The sequence below is a fragment of the Terrapene carolina genome, unplaced genomic scaffold (assembly GCF_002925995.2).
Source record: "Terrapene carolina triunguis isolate 2854851 unplaced genomic scaffold, T_m_triunguis-2.0 Scaffold42, whole genome shotgun sequence".
NCBI lineage: Eukaryota > Metazoa > Chordata > Testudines > Emydidae > Terrapene > Terrapene triunguis.
Window position 1 is genome coordinate 54012599 of NW_020664393.1, and position 21498 is coordinate 54034096.

Genomic DNA, 21498 nt, shown 5'->3' on the forward strand with positions numbered 1-21498 from the left:
GCTGGGAAACCACACAAAACAAAAAGGGGGGGGGGGGTCTGGGAGGCTATAACGATCTGTTTGCACATTAGGTGATGACGGCATTTTTGACAACAAGCAGTTGTGAGGAAAGAAACGAAACTCGTCGTCTAGGTTGCAAGGGATTTGGAGTCCCGTGTTTGCAGAGGGAGTGTTTATGTCCCCACTCAGCTCAAAGGTCTGACTGCATTGCTTGCCAAGGTGCCCCCCTCCACACGCCCTTAACCGCGCAGCCAACTTTTTTTTAGTCCACTTGGAATACAGTGCAGCAGCCAGAAAGCAAGTATTTTAATAGGGCTGTATACAATGTTTCCTTATTGCAGCAGCTCAAAACATCAGACGCACAGCTCTCATATCTTATCTGGGCAAGCCAGGGTCTTCTTGTAAAAAAGAAACTTACAGACACCAAGGAAAGAGGAAATCAGCCACCCAAATAGCCCAGTAATAATGACTATGTGAAAATCACCTTGAGGAAACCTTCCAAAGGCTTGTTGAGTTATCATCACAAATGGAAAAGTGAGGGGGAGGACTAGCATCCTATCAGGAGGATTATCATTATCTGGTTCTGCTTTGTCCGTTTTTCAATAGGAACATGGAGATGGAAATGAAATCTGCAGGCAGCCCTCATCTCTTCAGCAGTTTATCCTCCATTCCTAGTCAGGAGCTCTGTATATACACAATAGATTTCTATGGAAATGTCTATGTAAATCTTGCAGATCATACTGGCTGACTTCACTGAGTGGGGATTTTAAATAGCAAGAGCATATCAACACTTAAAATATACTGTTTCCTTGAAAATGTCCCTAGCAATAAAACATTGGGGCAAAAGTATACAGTACATAAGGGTCCTACTTTTATCAGCCGAAATCAATGGCAAAGCTCATATTGACTGCTGTGAGAGCATAGTTGGATCCAAACAGTCTCTAAATAGAATGAACTGCTTTGAAGCCATAAACCCTGTTTAACTGGCCAGTTAAGGCAGGTTTACAGCACCTTTGTATTATCAGAGCAGCACAACACTGCCAGACCCTAATATGACCCAGTACTTTTTGTCTTCAGTGTCTTGAACACTATAGTTATGGACTTAACTACATTGGAAGTAAAACTTTAAAATAAATAAAGGAGAATAGGCAGGAGCCATTGCAGAGGCACTCCCTGTTTCTTTAACAACTTTCCATTTAACAGATAGCTATGGATACGGCTAAACTTGCTTTAGTCAATTTTAACATTCATCTACTTTGAAATAGGAACCAGAAGCACTCAAAGTGGGTTCAAGAGTTATCTAGTTTTATGACAGCTTCTGTAAGTAACTTTGTCTGAAATAATGTTTTCTAACAATTGGTGAATCACAAGAGAACTCATGCCTTCTTCAGAAACAATAAAGTAATGGAGTTATTTGTAGATTTCTTTAGAGTAAACTTTTATGCTCTCGATGCCTATGTTAGGGCATGTCTACATTACGAAATTAGGTCGATTTTATAGAAGTCAATCTTTAGTAACCGATTTTATATAGTCGATCGTGCATGTCCCCACTAAGCACATTAGGTCGGCGGAGTGCGTCCTCAATACCGTGGCTAGCATCGACTCACGGAGTGGTGCACTGTGGGTAGCTATCCCACAGTCCCCGCTGCCCATTGGAATTCTGGGTTAAGCTCCCAATGCCTGATGGGGCAAAAACATTGTTGTGGGTGGTTTTGGGTACATGTCGGCAGTCTCCCCTCCCTTCCTCCCTCCCTCCTTGAAAGCAACGGCAAACAATCATTTTGTGCTAATTTTGAACAGCTAGACACCAGGGCAATTAGAAGAGCATACCGAGGCACGCTGCGCATCAGAGAGGCTTTGAAAAACAGTTTCATGACTGACCCGGCTATAGTGTGACAGTTGTGTGTGTTTGTCCTTGATGCAAAGCCGCTCCCTTTGGTGAATGTACTTCCCTGGAAGCCAATCCCCCTCCCCTCCTTCGACCACAGCTGGCACAGGAAATAAAGTCCTTATTGTTCTGAATCGATTCATTATTTATTAAAAATAACTTGAGTTCACTGACAACGCTGACTAGTAAAAGGTAGCCTGGGTGTACAAAGGATTTGATAACAGGGTGGGCTGAGGGAGGAGGGAAGGACAAGGCCCCATTGCTTATTGTAACTAGCTGTTTGAATGACAGCCATCTGTTGCTTGGGCCATCCCCTGGAGTTGAGTGGCAGGGTGCCCGGAGCCTCCCCCCCCGCGTTCTTGGGCATCTGGGTGAGGAGGATATGGAACTTGGCGAGGAGGGCAGGCAGTTATACAGTGGATGCAGCAGGGGTCTGTACTCTAGTTGCCTTTCCTGAAGCTCCACCAGATGCCTTATCATGTCCGTTTGCTCCCCCATTAACCTCAGCATCTCCTCCTGTGTGTTCTGATCACGCTCACTGTATGCTTTCCTGACCTCTGCCATCAAATGCCTCCATGCATTCAGCTGTGCCCTGTCAGTGCAGGAGGACTGCATGAGCTCGGAAAACATGTCATCGCGAGTGCATTTTTTTCGCCTTCTAATCTGCGATAACCTCAGGGACAGAGTTGATGTGGGGAACATAGAAGCATTTGCAGTTGCAGGGGGGAAAAAAGGAGAGTAGACTTTTAAGATGATACATTTCTGAGAACAAAAGGGAGACTCTTTCACAGTGAATCAAGCAGACAGCACATGTGCTTTAGGTACAAGGTCGCATTTTGCCTTTTATATTGGGCGCCTGCTGGTATGGTGACACATCACACACGGCTGGGCAACAGAATTCGGTTTCCAGGCAGCCATGATAAGCCAAAGGGTACACGGGGTTGGCTTCTTCCACGTTCATAACATGTGGGAATGGTTTCAAACTGCAGCACCCTCCTTTCCCATAGCAACCAATGTCGGCTGTGTTTGCCATTTAAAAGGAGGGGCTGCGGTTGCCATTTAAAAGGAGGGGCTGCAGTTTTGGGGTAGATGTGCAGCACTCCTTCCCCCCCCCCCCCCACGTGGCTATTCTCCAGGATGATCCCTTTTAGCCAAGCGCAAACAGCCCAGCATGCTTGGGTTCTAATGTGTCGGGGATCACCAAACAGAGGGGATTACTGTTCCCTTACAAAACTTGCCCTATTTCAACCAGGTGACCATGAATGATATCACTCTTCTGAGGCTGACACAGAAAGATAAAGACCGAATATTGCATGAATGTGACCAAGACCCAGGACCATTCACTGCCATACTTTGTGCTACAATGATTCCAGACCACTTGCTACTGGGTTGGCGTGGTAAAGTGTCCTACCGTGGAGGACAAAATAAGGCAGTCCTCCCCAGAAACCTTCTGCAAAGGCTTTCAGAGTACCTCCAGGAGAGCTTCATGGAGATGTCCCTGGAGGATTCCCACTCCATCCCCAGAAACGTTAACAGACTTTTCCAGTAGCTGTGCTGGCTGCGAATGCATCCCAATTGTTCAGGGCAAATCAAACATTAAACACAATTGATCTTAACCCCTGTAGTGTCGTTACAAATATGCACTCACCAGAGATGCCTTCTCCGCCTTCAGGGTCCGGGAACAATAGGCCCTGGGAGGGTATTAGCTACAGGGTGAGGAAAAGGTCCTGGCTGCCCGGAGAAAAGATTCTTCGCTTGCCTGCTACGCATTCTCCTCCTCCTCTTCCTCATCCACAAAATCCTCATCCATGTTGCATGAAGCTGCCACCTTGCAGGTGTCCACAGAGAGTGTTGGGGTACTGGTAGGGTGGCATACAGCTGATCATAGAAGCGGTATGTCTGGGGCTCTGACCTGGAGTGACCATTTGCCTCCTTTGTCTTTTGGTAGGCTTGCCTGAGCAACTTAATTTTCACACGGTAGTGCACTTCTGTGCATCCCCGGTGTAGCCTCTCTCCACCATGCCCTGTACAATTTTGGCATATATATCAGCATTTCTTCTGCTGGATCGGAGTTCTGCCTGCACAGATTCTTCTCCCCGTACTGGAATCAGATCCAGTGTCTCCCATTTGCTCCATGCTGGAGCTCGTTTGCAATTCTGGGACTGCATGGTCACCTGTTCTGCTGAGCTCGCCACGCTGACCAAACAGGAAATGAAATTCAAAAGTTCCCAGGGATAGCTCCCGGAGGCCAATACCATCGAATTGCACAGCGCTGCGTCTGCAGTACCCCAAATTCAACCCAGGAAGATCGATTTTAGCGCTACTTCCCTTATCGGGGAGGAGTACAGCAGTCAATTTTAAGAACCCTTTAGGTCAGCGGAATGGCGTTGGTTGTGTAGATGCATTCATTATAAAATCGACCTAATGCAGCTAAATTTGACCTAACCTCGTTGTGTAGAGGCCTTAGCTTTAAGTACTGACAAAGCTCAGTGTCAGGGAAAGAAGGCACCCTCCCCCCACCCCCGCCCCTTTCCCGGGGAAACAGCATGTACTGCTTTGTCCTGGTTTAAAAGCCTAACAATACAAGGGACTTGAAGCTGCATAAAGTGACAGCCCTGACCTGGGGGAGGGAGTCACACACTCAATCCAAGAACTGACATGAGCTTGTGACCAAGAGAGACAGGCCTTGTGAAATAAACACAAGAATGGCCATACTGGGTCAGACCAATGATCTATCTAGCCCAGTATCCAGTCTGCCAGTGGTCAGTGCCAGATGTTTCAAAGGGAAATACTCAACCTGCCAAAGTCTCTCTGTGGAAGATAGATGACCATCTGGTAAGTTAGACATGGATATAAGCTATTCATTGTTTTAAGGATATGCTTTTGCTAAAATGCTTTGGTTCTAAATAAATAGTACTTTGCTTTATGAGAGCTGACTGGTTACTGAATAACCTTGTCTTTGCCCCTCATGAGCTTACGACACTGCCTAAAAGGCCAACCCATGAAGGTGCTGATGCAATGAAAAGATGACAGTGAATGAAAATTAGCTATTGCTAATTGTTTTGAATCCAGCCAAGCCTGAGGGAGATATGTTTTCCTCCTTCCCTGAAATTATAGGAAAGAGAAGGATATATAGTCTCTATGAATCGAGCAAACGAGCAGCACTCTGCTCACATATCTCAATTCTAGGCAAACCCTCCTCCCATCCCTTAATTTTACAACACTCTTCAGCTGTATGCTCCATGCAGCACCCTTATCACAGCTTCTCAGCTGAGCCTGTTTACAACATGCAAGCAAAAAAACCAAGAGGCAGCAACTTTCCAGTTCTGCACTCTTTCTGCAATATGATAACATCACAGCATCATGGATGAGAGAAAGTTTTAAAGCACTGCCAAGGAATTAAATGTATTGATTTTTTTCTTTTAAGGGTCCTAATGGGATGTTGAAATGCTATTGTAATTTAAGGTTCAGCAACACAGAAGTCAGTAAACAGAGATAAAAACAGGGGAGTTTGAGTAGGAGTTTGTTTGATATTTGTTTTTTGTTTTTTCCTTGACAGTAGCTTAGGTGGGAAGGCTATGCCAGATACCGAGGCAGCAGTGGTAGTGATCCAAGGTATGGAAAAGGCAATGAAGATGACAAGCTGTGGAAGCTGCAGGATATACATTATCTTTTAGCAGGTACGCAAAAAAGAGCTTTGTTTGTACGAAGTACCACCAAAGCTGAGGGAAGAGAAGATCTGAGGTTTGGAGATACAGGTGGAAATTATGGTTGAGTTTCAAAGGGGATTTGAGCAGAGGATGGAAAGAAGGCAAGCGGAGTCTGAAGGGAAAAGTCAAGACTCAGAGATGCAAGCTGGACTGGAGAACTGTGAGGGTAGACTGATGCATGAAAAAGTGGCCAATGGAAGCACGTGACTACAAGAACCAGGCAGAGGAAAAGACCAGCTAGTGAAGGAGAAATAGAGCTCAGGAACAGGTTGGCTGAGTTGGACAATGAAGAAGGAGCACAGCAGGCAGTAACAGAAGAAAGAGAAAGGAAGAGAAGAGCAGCTAGCCCTACAAGAAGAGAGGAAGAATCAAAGGAGATAGCCAGAGTTCAGAGCCCCAGAAGGATCCAGATGACTCACAGAAGATTGTAAGGGAGAACAAAGGACAAGAGGACTTACAGCCAAAAAGAACAGGAGGAAGGCCAGAGAATCACACCAACACCAATAAGAGACAGGTCTAGGTCTATGTGACTGGTGACTCCCTGCTAAGAAGAACAGATGGGCCTATTACCAGAGCTGATTTGGAGAACAGAAGGGTGTGCTGTTTGCTGGGAGCTAAGATACAGGATGTGGACCTGAGGCTGAAGAGTATCATAATGGGAGCAGGAAAGAATCCACTGATTGTGCTTCTTGTGGGAACAAATGATACTGCTAGATTCTTGCTGGAATACATCAAGGGTGGCTATGCCAGGCTGGGGAAGATGCTTAAAGAAATGTAGACTCAGGTGATCTTCAGTGGGATTCTACTTGTCCCTAGAGAAGGAGAACGAAGGCAAGACAAGATTATGATGATCAACAAATGGCTTAGGCAATGCTGCTGTAAGGAAGGCTTTGGGATGTTTGACCAATGGGAGGCATGCATGGACAAAGGACTGATCTCATGGGTTGCATTCCACCTGAGCAGGGTGGATGGAGGATGGCACAAGTGATTAAAAGAGCTTTAAACTAGGAACTCAGGGGAAATGGTTGGGAGATGCTCATGTAATCTCCACGCCTGCGTCTAATATTGATAGGGAGGCAAATAAAGAAACAGAGAATACAGCAATGGAAAAAGAAACAGCAGTGGATAGGAGAATGGACATTAAGAAGAAACATAGTGACAATACCAATGACACTAATAGTCAGGTAGGCAATACTGGCAGTACAATACTAAAAAGTTCTATAGTCATATACATAAGAAGAAAACAAGGAAAGAAGAAGTGGGACTGCTAAAAACTGAAGATGTGGTGGACTCCTGGAGATTAAAGATAATCTAGGCATGGCCCAGCATCTAAATGAATACTTTACCTCAGTTTTTAATAAGGATAATGAGAAGCTTAGGGGTAGTCACAGGATGGCTAATGGAAATGAGGATATGGAAGTAGAAATTATCACATCCAAGGTGGAAACCAAACTCAAACAGCTCAATGGGACTAAATTGGAGGGCCCAGATAATCTCCACCCAAGAATGTTACAGGAACTGCCACATGAATTTGCAAGCCCAATGGCAAGGATTTTTAATGAATCTGTAAACTCAGGGGTCGTACCCTATGACTGGAGGATTGCTAATATAGTTGCGAGGGTGGGGGGGGGGGGGGGGGGGGAAGTGATCAGAGAAATTACAGGCCAGTTAGTTTGACCTCAATTATATGCAAGGTTTTGGAACAAATTTTAAAAGAGAAAGTAGTTAAGGACATAGAGATAAACGGTAATTGGGATAAAATACAACACGGTTTTACAAAAGGTAGATCATGCCAGACTAACCTGATCTCTTCCTTTGAAATGAGAACTGATTTTTTAGACAAAGGAAATGCCGTAGATCTAATCTACCTGGATTTCAGTAAGGCATTTGATACAGCTCCATATGGGAAATTATTAGTTAAATTGGAGAAGATGGGGATTAATTTGAGAATTGAAAGGTGGATAGGAAACTGGTTAAAGGGGAGACCACAATGGGTCATGCTGAAAGGTGAGCTTACTAGTGGAGTTCCTTAGGGTTCAGTCTTGGGACCAATCTCATTTAACACTTTTATTACTGACCTTGGCACAAAAACTGGGAGTGTGCTAATAAAATCTGCAGATGGCACAAAATTGGGAGGTACTGCCAATACAGAGGAGGACCGGAATATCATACAAGAAGATCTGGATGACTTTGAAAACTGGAGTAATAGAAATGGGATGAAATTTAATAGTGCAGAGTGCAAGGTTATGAACTTAGAGACTAACAACAAGAATTTGTGCTATATACTAGGGACTTACCAGTTGGAAGTGACAGAGGAGGAGAAAGACCTGTGAGTATTGGTTGATCACAGGATAACTATGAGCTGCCAATGTGATGCAGCCGTGAAAAAGGCAAAAAGAGGTATTTCCAGTAGAGATAGGGAAGTGTTAGTACCATTATACAAGGCACTGGTGAGACCTCATCTGGAATACTGTGTGCAGTTCTCATCTCCTATGTTTAAGAAAGACAAATTCAAACTGGAACCAGCTCCCATGTATGTCTCAAGTACGCTGCATACTTGATTGGCTTTTCATCGGCAGATCTCATGCTCCGCTGCATCCAGATGGGCATCCAGGATGTAAGTGCTCACACCACCCATTCTGAGTTGGAACAGATGCACAGGTGCTTGCTCCTGTCCTCCTCATACAATACTGCTACTATTGCCACCACTTCCGCAGTTTGTGCCGAATAGGGATTGACAGTTCCTTGCAGCACTTGCTGGGAAAAGGGCTGAAAAGCAGCGTACCCAGTCTTTGGGTTGCCATCCTGGTAATAGCTACTTCCATTGGCAGCCCAGATGGTTAAACCCTGCTCCTTTGCTTTACTGAAGCTGGGTTTGATCCAGAAAGGTGACACGATGACTAGGTCCGTTGCTGGAAGTGGGCACTCAAGTTTCTGGCGTTTGGTCAGCAATGCATACAGTAGTATGCTCAACTAGGATGATCTCTGCACTGTGATGTCTCTATTCAGGAGGTTGCGGGTCCAGTTGGCCAAACGAGGGGATGACACCCTGCCCTCGTTCACATGACCAGAGAGGACGTACCTTACTGGAGTGTGGGAAGTTCTGAGGATGACAGGGGACATCCCTACCAGGTGCTCCCAGTGGCCCAGTGCCCAAACTACGGAGTACCTCCCTTTCGCAGGCACTGAACTACCTCTTGACTTCACTCACGACTCTGGAGCCATAAGCCACCAGCTGCAGCCCAGTCCCCTGATCCTGCAGGAGGACTGCATTGATGCCACTATCAGATGTTCCAAGTTGCAAATAGTATGGACAGTTGGGTTTAGGGTAGGCTAAGGCCGGTGCTTTGGCCAGAGCCTGCTTCAGCATGGTGAAAGCCTGCTGATGGCTTTCCTCCCATTGCCACTCCTGCCCCTTCCAAAGTAACTAGTATAGTGGCTTAGCTATCTCTGCGTACTTGTCAATAAACTCCCTGGAGAAACCAGTGAGCCCTAGAATGGACCGGAGGGCCAATACATCACACGGGGCTGGGAGCTTACAGATCAGCTCCACGCGCTGCTGATCTGGCCTCCATCCCTCTGGACCCAGATGGATTCCCAGGTAAATTACAGTGTCCAGGGCCATCTGGGCTTTTGCTGGGTTTACAATAAAGCCCGTCTCTTGGATCTTCCCCAGGACCTCTTCCAATGCATCCAGGTTCTCTTCCCTGGTTGGGGTGGTGATCAGTATGTCGTCCACATAGCTCAGAGTACTGCACCAATTCCTCGGGGACTTCCACATGGCTGACGCAAAACGATGGCAGATGGAAGGAGCATTGTGTAGCCCCTGTGGAACCCTGGTAAAAGTTAGTGGTCTGCCTTTATAGATGAAGGCAAACTTGTGCATTGATGACCGGTGTAGAGGGATGCTAAATAAGGTGTTGGATAAGTCCAGGACCAAGAAGCACTTGGCGCCTGCTGAGATCGCTGCCATGATCTCCTTGTATTTTGCCACTACTGGGGCCAACCTGGGTGTAATTTGGTTGAGTTCCCGATAGTCGACAGTCAAGCGCTAAGTCTTCTGGTCCACCTTCAGACGGGCCAAATAGGAGAATTACACAGACTCTCCGATTGTATGAGCGCCCCTTGCTGCAAAAGGGCCTTGATGGTTGGCTTCAGGCCTTCTGCAGCTGCGGCAGGGTATCAATATTGTTTTAATGGCCTTGGATCCGGGCCGTCCACCCGGACCTCAGCGTTGATTCTGCCACTCTGGAGTTTGTTGCTGGCAAATGCTCCAGAATACTTCTGAGCTATAGCAGACATGTCGGCTTCCCACTGGGGCTTCTCAACAATTTGAAATACACCTTTCCACCCCACATGCTTACTGAGGAGCAAACATGCTAGCTATCTGGGAAACACTGTTCTGCTGTGAACCACACATAGTTTTAAGAGCCCAGCATAGGTCATGTAGCTTTGGACATGTAGCCATAAGAAGGCATGGCCACAACAAAGAAGACATGACTAGGTAACTACGATCTACTGAAAGTACATGCGTGGAAGGAAGGAAAAGCAAGATGGTCTCTGTCTGGTTAAAAATATGTGGGTGTAGGTGCACAGCCCCTTTGGTCATGGGTAGAAGAGCCCCACTGAATCACTAAGAAACCAACCAGGAGTGTAATTTCAGTTGAACGCACACACCACAGAGAAGTCAGGGAATTGAGTAAGATGTAGCTTTTCTTATGCAGGAGAAATTTACAAAAGAATCCAGAAAAGGTGAAGGTTGACAAATAGAAGCAAGGGGGTTGCAGAAGAACATTACCATGAGAATACTTACCAGAGGGATACCTGGACAAGCTGCTGTTTGTGTGCTCAGACAAATGAAGACAAGACTGTGAAGAACTTCAAAAAGATTCACAAAACTAAGTGATTGGGTAACAAAATGGCAAATGAAATTTAATGTGGATAAATGTAAAGTAATGCACATTGGGAAAAATAACCCCAACTATACATAAAATATGATGGGGGCTAATTTAGCTACAACAAATCAGGAAAAAGATCTTGGAGTCATTGTGGATAGTTCTCTGAAGACGTCCATTCAGTGTGCGGCGGCAGTCAAAAAAGCAAACAGGATGTTAGGAATCATTAAAAAGGGGATAGAGAATAAGAGGGAGAGTATCTTATTGCCCTTATATAAATCCCTGGTACGCCCATATCTTGAATACTGCATACAAATGTGGTCTCCTCATCTCAAAAAAGATATACTGGCATTAGAAAAGGTTCAGAGAAGGGCAACTAAAATGATTAGGGGTTTGGAACGGGTCCCATATGAGGAGAGATTAAAGAGGCTAGGACTTTTCAGCTTGGAAAAAAGGAGACTAAGGGGGGATATGATAGAGGTATATAAAATCATGAGTGATATGGAGAAAGTAAATAAGGAAAAGTTATTTGCTTGCTCCCATAATACAAGAACTAGGGGCCACCAAATGAAATTAATAGGCAGCAGGTTTAAAACAAATAAAAGGATGTTCTTCTTCACACAGCGCCCAGTCAACTTGTGGAACTCCTTGCCTGAGAAGGTTGTGAAGGCTAGGACTATAACAGCATTTAAAAAAGAACTGGATAAATTCATGGAGGTTAAGTCCGTTAATGGCTATTAGCCAGGATGGGTAAGGAATGGTGTCCCTAGCCTCTGTTTGTCAGCGGGTGGAGATGGATGGCAGGGAGAGATCACTTGATCATTACCTGTTAGGTTCACTCCCTCTGGGGCACCCGGCATTGGCCACTGTCAGTAGACAGGATACTGGGCTAGATGGACCTTTGGTCTGACCCAGTACGGCCGTTCTTATGTTCTTATGGTCTTATGTAAGACACTTTCCCATTGAGGAATAGAGTAGTATGTTACACTTTCAAATAGGGCTGATAACCATGGATGCCATCATATGAGTTGCCTGCTTGCTCCTGGACCACTTATGCAAGCAGTTCTCGAATTGTTGTCTGTAGATCGCTGATGGACCATATAGCAGTTGCTGGTGGCTCAGGAGAGCTGTCTGGTCACATGTTGCTGGCTCTTCTTTATTTCCAGGGGGTAAATTGCATTAAAAGAAGATAAAACTACATTAAATCCTTTTCTAATATTACTTGTTCATATCAGTAATTTCTGTTTTTCTCATGGGGATGTTATCTGGAACTGGTGGTAAGCCACGTGGTCAGGAATGGGATGAGACATGGTCCGTGAAATACCTATCTGGAACTGGTGTTTTTCTCTTTTGGAGCACTTGGTAGTAAACAGCATTCACATATGTGGGTGTGTTGTTCATCAGGAGACGTCTCCCAAACCACCTTTGCTGAGGCTGTAAGGCAGATCACTGGGTACACAATACATGCATTATTCAAGTACCTTTTCTGGAACATATATTTACTTTGCAACTCTTTTTGTACACTCACATGCCTGCTTGAACATAGCCAGACTTGATCTGAGACACTTTGTGTGCAAGGATGTGATTCTTCCCCTGCAGGATATAAGTAACTTGCACTGAAGTCAATAGGGAGAGAATCAGGCCCCTGATGTTTAACATTGTCAAAAGTCCAGGTAGTTTTATGCTTTTTTTTTTTGAGCCTATGCTAGAACGTTATATGCAGGAAAAGACTATTACAGTCGTTACTTGCAAACCACATTGTAGAGAAGTACACTATACACAAAAGTACACGTGCATTTTTCCTGCATTGTTCATGCATCGGTGAATGTTTGAGCTGGAAGAATGTTTTGGTAACCAACATGCAAACAGGTACATCAAATACCTTGTTTTGTTTACCAGATCCAATATCCAATACTGTTACTGCTGCTACATATAAAATACATTTGAAGTAGGATTTGCTGAGGTCAGATATGCAAACTTGGGTGTGTGTTTTGCTATGCTAGAGCTGTGAAGTATAGCCCTAGTAGGTAATTCTGGGTATATGGTCCAAACCCATATTCAGAAAATGTATTGGTGCTAAAAATGAAAAAATCTTTTGCAATTTTCATTTTACAAGCAGAGTGTAGAGAAGATTTTAGAAAATGATAATTTTTTGGCTAACTCTGACAGTCTTCTTATAGGACATTTGCACTTTTAAACCCCCGCCCCCAGAAGTCAGTGAGCCTTTGTTTCAAATAAACATTAAGTGCTAGTAGATAATACGGCTCTGGAATTATTCACTGTCTGAACAAAATTCATCCAGCTTACTCCTAAGCTTATGTATCCCCCTGAAAATTGTTTGCAGTGTTGTAGCTATCTCAGTCCCAGGACATTAGCCAGACAAGGTGGGTGAGGTAAGTTATTGGTCCAACTTCTGTGTGAAAATGTTAGCTGAGAGAAAAAATTAATGGTCTGGGAGCTCTAGTGGTGTGGGAAATTAAACAATCTGGCCCCAAGCAGGGTGACCAAATAGCAAGTGTGAAAAATTGGGACACTTTTTTTTTGGGAGGGGACACACGTATTTGCATATATAAGACAAAGATCCTAAGATCTGGACATCCGGTCACCCTAACCCCAAGCATCAGCTCGAGATTGGCACACAGGTTGGGAGGTGGGGTGACTGGAAATTTTGTGCCACTTCTCCAAGCCTGAGGCTGCTCTGCCTTGGGCTGATCCTCTGAGGCTGTATTAACTTGTGCCAGCTGTGAGCACCCCCCGAGAGGGCCTTTATAACAGACAGAAAATCCCCAGGCACGGGGGAGAGTAGGAGAGGTAGGAGCCCAGGCTGGAATGATCCAGCAGCACAGCGCCCAGCTGCTTTACAGCCCGAGGGCATCCCTCCCCTTATGGCTAGTTGTGAAGATGCACACAGCTCGATCACACCTGCTGGCTGGAATGCGGTTTGCAGACACGCCATGTGTCGTAGGGGATGCCCTGGGGGCGTATGTCCGATGCAATCAGAGCGGGTGTAGGGTAGCTCTGCGGGAACAGCTCCGTTCGTGTGGATGGGAAGCAGGGCTATGACCAGCTGAAACCAGGAGTCGGGCATATTTCCCAAGCGCTGGTTTCGGAGCCTGGCGCAAACCTGTGCGGGGCAGGGGCCCAGAGTGGGGAGAGGGATGCACAGCAGGCAGCTGGAGCCAGGCAGGGAGTGGGAGTGGCCCGGTGTAAACGGGCTCGCCGCGGTCTCCACACACCTCTCGCCTGCTGCAGCCCCCCGCGGCCAAGTTTCGCTTCTCCGTAATGGAAACCGAAACTGCCCCCTTCCCTTCCCCAGCCAGCAGCGCCTGTCACATGCTCCCCGCTATTAAATGGAGCCCGCGCCCCTGCCCGGCGCTCCAGAGCGCTGCAGCCCAGCACCGCGATGCACCTGGCCGAGATGCGCAGCTTGCCCCAGGCGCTGGCGATGCTATTCCGGGTCCTCCAGGCGCAGCTGAGCGCCTTGTGGCTCTGCCTAGCGCCCTTCTCCTGCCGGCTCCGGGGGGCGCTGCTGCCGGGGAGGAGCCCCCCGCTGCTGGAGGAGGGCGCTGGGGAGCCGGATGGCGCCGAGGTGCCCACGGTCCCCACCAGCGTCAACTATCACTTCACCCGCCAGTGCAACTACCGCTGCGGCTTCTGCTTCCACACGGCCAAGACCTCCTTCGTGCTGCCCCTCGAGGAGGCCAGGAGGGGGTTGGCCATGCTCAAGGAGGCGGGTGAGTTTGCCCCACCGCTGGTCCTGGGACCTCCGGGGTGAACTCCGCTGCTGGGACCAGGGCTGTAGGCTGAGGGCATCCGCCGCCGGCCTGGCTAGGTCATCCAATTAGTGCAGCAAATACTCTGACATGGTCCAAATTCTGATTGATTGCTATTATTATTATTATTATTAATTATTAGGATTATTTTAAATGTATTATCCAAATGTTGAATTTTATGGGGAGGGGAATTGACAAAATCCCCCCTTTTGATCAAAAATTTCCCCAATTCTCCCTCCCTCCGCACCTTTCTCTGCTAGCCCTGAATTAAAGCTGTGACCCAGACCTAAAGAAGCCCAGCAGAGTAGGTTCAGTCTCCAATTCTCTCCTTATTCAGTCATGTGCTGAAAAAGTATTGAAAGTACAGTATAGGGGGGACAAATTTGGAGCAGTGCTGCTGTGTGGCATCTTCATAAAATGTAGCCAAAATTTCTCCCCGGTAAAAAAAATAAACCTCCTTTGCCATTTCAGACGAATAGGTTTAGTTTTGGTTCAACTAGGAGGGAGCTCAAACTGTGCCTGAAAGTTACAATCTAGTTGCTGCCTTAAATGTGAAAAGATACAAAAACTGCAGTAGAGGCTGGTATCATCTAAAAGTGGGGAGGCAAATCTGACTTGTAAAGGTCTGGTTTACAAGTAAAGAGGACTGATTATTATATTATTAGCCCACATTTTCAAAGCTTGAGTGCCTGAAGATAGCCTGCTAAATCCATAAATAAAGTATCTAAATGTGGATTTAGGAGTAGCTTTTCAGATACCCAGGTTTGAAAATATTGGCCTTATAATTTTAATGATTTGTAAATAATCTTCTATACAATAATGTGCATGGTACTTTACATCCTGAATAGAGACGAGGGGTGAAATCTTGGCTCCATTGAAGTCAATGGGAATTTCATATGTTTATGAAAATCATAGCAAAACTTTAGCAGAAAAAGGGGTTTCCCCTCTTCATACATATTTGAAACAGTTTATTGAACTCAATGGGAGCTCTATGGACTGTGGTTCACCATTAGTATATCTGTGCAAATCATCTACATTCTTCTGTGCATATGTTGTGAGAAAAAGTTCCCGAAACTTAAATTGATCCAATATAAATAGTATTTCTCTTTTTTTGTCAAATACTAGGTATGGAAAAAATAAACTTTTCAGGAGGAGAGCCATTTCTGCAAGAGAGAGGAGAATTTGTGGGCAAATTGGTCCAGTTTTGCAAGCAGGAACTAAAACTGCCAAGTGTCAGCATTGTGAGCAATGGCAGCATGATTAGAGAACGATGGTTCAAGCGCTACGGTAAGAAAAAATGATGTATATGTTTAAAAAGATGCATGGGTTTCAGGAGTCTTCTCAATTCAACTTTATAGTAAGGTGTCTGACTGTGGATATTTTTGTTAATAATACATTTACAGTAAATGCAAACAAAACCAAATAGTTTTACGTGTACTTTTAAATCGGAGGTATTTAGACTGACTTTAAATACATTAGCCCCAGGTGTCCCATGTCTGTGTAGAAGAGAGGTGTGTCACCTTTGAGATGCTCTCCAGTCCTCCCATGACCATGTGGAATCCTCTTTGATAGGGTTCCTCATGATGGGTTTTGAGGGTGTACTTGAAGGTGGAAGGTGGCAGAGCTGGGCACTTAATGACTCTTTACTACAGACATTGAATATAATGTAATGTTTTGTCTATTTCAGGTGAATATCTAGACATTCTTGCAGTTTCCTGTGATAGTTTTGATGAGGAAGTCAATGTTTTAATTGGCCGTGGACAAGGAAACAAGAACCACATTGAGAATCTCCAAAGACTGAGAAAGTGGTGCCGAGATTATGCTGTGGCTTTTAAGTTAAATTCAGTAATTAATAGATTTAATGTTGACGAAGATATGAACGAACAGATTGAGGCACTAAATCCTGTCCGATGGAAGGTAAGCAAGAAATACAAGGCCACATGTTCTCTTCTCAGGGAAAGGGGAGAAGCAGGAAGGTAGGGTTGCCAGGCATCTGGTTTTTGACTGGAATGCCTGGTTGAAAAGGGACCCTGGCGGCTCCAGTCAGCACTGCTGACTGGGCCTATAAGAGTCTGGTCAGTGGGGCAGCAGGGCTAAAGCAGGCCTCCCATACTACAAACCCCTCAGCCCCAGCCTGGAGCCCCCTCCTGCAGCCCAAACCCTTCATCCCCAGCCCCACCCCAGAGCCCACACCCCCGCACCCAGAACCTCTCCCCCAGCCCCAAGCCTCCTCCCATACTATGAACCCCTTAGCCCCAGCCTGGAGCCCCCTCCTGCACACTAAACCCCTCATCCCTGGCCCCACCCCAGAGCCCGCACCCCCAACCGGAGCCCTCACCCCCTCCCATGCCCCAATCCCCTGCCCAAGCCCAGAGTCCCCTCTCACACCCTGAACCCCTCATTTCTGTCCCCATCCCAGAACCTGGACCCCCAGCTCAAGCCCTCACTCACTCCTGCACCCCAAACCTCTGCCCCGGGCCAGTGAAAATGAGTGAGGGTGGGGAAGAGCAAGCGATGGGGGGAGGAGGTTGGAGGGAGTGGGGGCGGGGCCTCAGAGAAGGGCGGGACAAGGGTGTTTGGTTTTGTGCAATTAGAAAGTTGGCAACCCTCCAGGAAGGGGGCATGGTGGAGCAGAGCTCTGCTATGCCTGATCTTCCAATTGGGTGAGATAGAGCTGTGGCTCTAATTGCTGATGGCACTTAGTATCAGGGATCTGTAACCGATTCCCAGACAGGCCACCTGCCTCACTGTATTTGAGTGACACTCAGATACTGTCGAGAATTTGCCCTTTTGTGTTATTTACAAGGAAATATTTTTTCACCATACAGAAGTCTGGTGATTTTGGGACATATAGGGAATGTCATTGTGACGGGTTGGATCACAGAAACCCCCTTGGGAGCTGCCACCCGATGTGCCAAGACTACCCCTGCTTCTGTTTTCCCTGCCAGCTCAGGACTCCAGCCCCCCGTCTTGCTGAGCGAGACACTCCAGTCCGGCTCCAACACAGACCCAGGGTCTGAATCACTTGTCCCAAAGCTGCAAGTTTGCCTAAAAACAGCTCACAGGAGTGTGCTTGTCTTTAGCACTCAGATGCCCAACTCCCAATGGGGTCTAAACCCAGATAAATCCGTTTTACCCTGCATAAAGCTTATGCAGGGCAAACTCATAAGTTGTTCGCCCTCTATAACACAGATAGAGAGATATGCACAGCTGTTTGCTCCCCCCCAGGTATTAATACATACTCTGAGTAAATTACTAAATAAAAAGTGATTTTATTAAATACAGACAGTAGGATTTAAGTGGTTCAAAGTAGTAACAGACAGAACAAAGTAAGTCACAAGCAAAATAAAATAAAATGCGCAAATCTATGCCTAATCAAACTAAATACAGATAATCTCACCCTCAGAGATGCTTCAGTAAGTTTTTCTCAGACTGGACACCTTCCAGGCCTGGGCACAATTCTTTCCCCTGGTACAGCTCTTGTTCCAGCTTAGGTGTTAGCTAGGGGTTTCTCCATGATGGCTCCTCTCCCTCTCTCTTCTGTTCCACCCCTTTATATATCTTTTGCATAAGGCGGGAACCCTTTGTCTCTCTGGGTTTCCACCCCCCCTCACTGGAAAAGCACCAGGTTAAAGATGGATTCCAGTTCAGGTGACATGATCACATGTCACTGCAAGACTTCATTACTCACTTGCCAGCACACACATATACAGGAAGACTCACAGGTAAACAGCCATCTGCAGACAATGGGAGTCATCAAGATTCCAAACCATCATTAATGGCCCACACTTTACATAATTACAATAGGCCCTCAGAGTTACATTTTATATTTCTAGTTTTAGATACAAGAGTGGTACATTTATACAAATTAGATGATCATACTCAGTAGATTATGCACTTTGTAATGATACCTTACAAGAGACCTTTTGCACGAAGCATATCCCAGTTGCATTATATTCACTTATTGTCAAATTTTTATAAAACTATCCCAGTTACATTATATTCACTTATTATCATGTTTTTATAAAACCATATAGACTGCACAACGTCACAGTCATGTTTTTTTATAGGAAAAAAAATTGAAAATGTCATATTACTTTGAAAAAAGGAAGAAGTCTGAATACACAATATTAATTATTATTAAGTATATTTTTCATTAGAAAAGTGTTAAATAGCTGTCCTCATTAGTTTAAAATCTTGTAAGGCTAGCATGCTTTTAAATGTGCAAAGACACATGGAAGAGTCTTTCTCAATTGTTAGAGCCTGATCCTCCACTCTATTACACTAGTTTGCAGGATTTTAATTCAATTGAAATAAATGTAATTGAACTGGAATAAAACTGGTATAACAGAGTGGGGCATCAAGCAGTTTGATCTCTAGGAAAAAAACGATGAGAGAAATCTTGGCCCCACTGGACTGAAGTCAATGGCAAAACTCTTATTGACTTTAATGGGGCCAGGATTTCATCCTATTGGTGTCTCTCATTTACGCTGGTTTTACACTCCATGGTATGCTGGTGTCACTCCGTTGACTTCACTGAAGATTCAGCCAGTTGAAACCACTGTGAAAAGAGAGACCCAGGCCCTCTCAGTCATGGTGGGGTTTATGTTTTGTTTTTTCCCATGGTAATTATGACAGATATACAACCTTCATCATATACTTTCTGTCTTTCAGGTATTCCAATGCCTGCTCATTGAAGGAGAGAATACAGGTGAAGATGCACTGAGAGAAGCAGAGAAATTTATTATCAGCGATGAAGATTTTGAACGATTCCTAGATCGCCATAGAGAGATCTCATGTTTAGTACCAGAATCTAATCAGAAGGTAAAATGAAGCTATCCTTTGATAATTCTTTATTATCAGAAACTAGAAAATAGCATGGTAGCTAATGCTTTGCTTACTAATACTTTGCTTAGAAGTTAGACAATATAATTCCTTTAGCAGAAGTGAGACAATATAATTCCTTTAGCAGCTGGTTTTTTTTATATTTGGAGAATTTAAAAAAAAATCTATTCCGTATGGAGTGAAAAGCACATAACACTGGGATACTGACAGTTATGGAGCCCAATTCCACCCCCATTGAAATCAGTGGGAATTTTGCAATTGATTTCTATGGTAGCTGGACCAGGCAATGTTGGTGGTACTAAGGTAGATGGGGGCATTAAAAATACCAACAGAGTAACAGTAATAGGTTAGGTTTTCTAAGCGAAAACCTGCATAGTGAATTTAAAACAAAACAAAACAAAAAAGAATCCAGAGGAATTTAGTGCCAGATCACAACATTTAAGGATGGTCACATTTTAATAGATAACAAGTTTTTTAAAATTCGGAACCCAGTTTTCAAATGTGGATGCCTCAATAGGCCACATCCTTCCTTTTGAATTTCATATAATCATTTAAACATGTAAAATGGGTATTCACTGTACATATCTAAGTGCTGATGTGAACATCCAAGTAAGTGATTGGATATATTTTAAAAGCACCTGAATCCATTTGAGCACCCATATTTCAATCTGATGTTTAAACCAAACAAAAAATGGTAGTCAAGCAACAATTCGTTCTTTCATAAAAAGCCACCTTCATGGTTCTCTATCTGCTACTCACTAAGAGCATGATCCAAAGTTCATCGAAGTGAATGGAAAGACTCCAACTGATTCCAAAGGACTTTGGATCAGGCCCTAAGGGAATGGATACTTATTATGCCTATACCTTACTTCTCCCCTAACTTTCACTAAAACCATAGATTTTAGTTTGTCTAGTAATTTATAGTTTTTTTCTATACTTTTACAGATGAGAGACTCATACCTCATTCTGGATGAATATGTAAGTTTTTGTTTGCTACTTAATGAGTTAATATTTGTCTATCAGTTAATATGGGCTATGCTATTATTCATGGTTTAGCAGGCTAAATTACAATTATTTCAGTTTAATGTTTACCCCTATACAGTACTTTCCACATGTTTCTGAAAGAATGGCCTGCTACCTGTGGATGCAAGGAAATTGTATTCATCATCATAAACATTTAGACAACTCAGACACAGGATCTGATCCTGCAAATGGACCTGAGTGAGCAGCTTCACAAGTGCATAGGGGTCCACCTGCATGCAACCAATTGCAGGATCAAGATCATAGTTTACACATCTGTTATATTTGATCCTCACTGTGAAGTTCACTTTGCAGAACTAATTTGTATGGGAATGTGTATTCTTTACCTATATGTAAACTAAGCAGGATATTTTCTAACTCTCTTTGTACCATCTTTTAGGAGAAAAAAAAGACCCTGGTCCTGCAAAGATTTACTCATGTGCTTAACTTTACACTTGCGAGTAGTTTCATTGGCTTCAGTGGAATTATTACTCACATGCATAGAGCTAACCATGTGTCTGAGCCTTCGCAGGATTGGGGTTTAAGTTATTTAATTTTGTAGAAATACTCCACTTTTAGCCACTTTCTAATTTTCTTAATCTATGAATTTTCTAGATGCGTTTTCTGAACTGTAGAAATGGACGGAAAGAGCCTTCCAAATCTATCCTGGATGTAGGCGTAGAACATGCTATAAAATTCAGTGGATTTGATGAGAAGATGTTTCTGAATCGAGGAGGAAAATATGTGTGGAGTAAAGCAGATATGAAGCTAGAATGGTGACTCCAAGTATTTTTTTATTGCACATGTGCTTTGTAGTACTATAATAATAATAATTATTTTTGACATAAGTATTGTATGTTTGTTTCTTATTTTTATGCTTTATATATATGCCAAAGACCATTTTTAATTAAAAGTAGAGTAATGTTAATTGCAGAGAAAATAGTGTGTGTAACTTTAAATTTTAGCTTGCTTAAAACTAATCTTTTTGAAATTTAGATTGTTTTTATCTACTGTATACTCAGGGATTGCTAAATAATGATTGAATTTAGATATAAGATGATCTCCCAAACAGAGGCGTAGCGAGCGCCCTCCGTACCCTCCGACCGGAGGGGGCCCCGCAAGGAAGGGGGCCCCTAAAAGTGGCAAAATAAATACCGCATTCCAGTTTCTGCATTGTAAGGGGCCCCGCCCGGACATATGTTCGGAGGGGGCCACCGTTCGGAGGGGGCCACGTTCTTTGTTGCTACGGCCCTGCTCCCAAATCTAGTACTTACCTAGTCTCTTAAAATTCTTAAACTACACCTTCCACTATGGTAAAATATATTGTAAAAATATATGTAGTTCTAGGCATAAAGACTATTGCATTA

General features: G+C 44.4%; 1 protein-coding gene across 1 annotated transcript; it reads left to right on the forward strand.

Moving 5' to 3' along the window:
* The first annotated feature begins 13896 nt into the window (after positions 1–13896).
* On the forward strand, positions 13897–20911 carry RSAD2 (radical S-adenosyl methionine domain containing 2). Its single transcript, XM_026653107.1, has 6 exons — positions 13897–14227; positions 15392–15553; positions 15954–16183; positions 18941–19090; positions 20057–20089; positions 20747–20911. Exons 1-6 carry the CDS (start codon positions 13897–13899, stop codon positions 20909–20911), a joined length of 1071 nt encoding a protein of 356 aa, XP_026508892.1.
* The last annotated feature ends 587 nt before the right edge of the window (positions 20912–21498 follow it).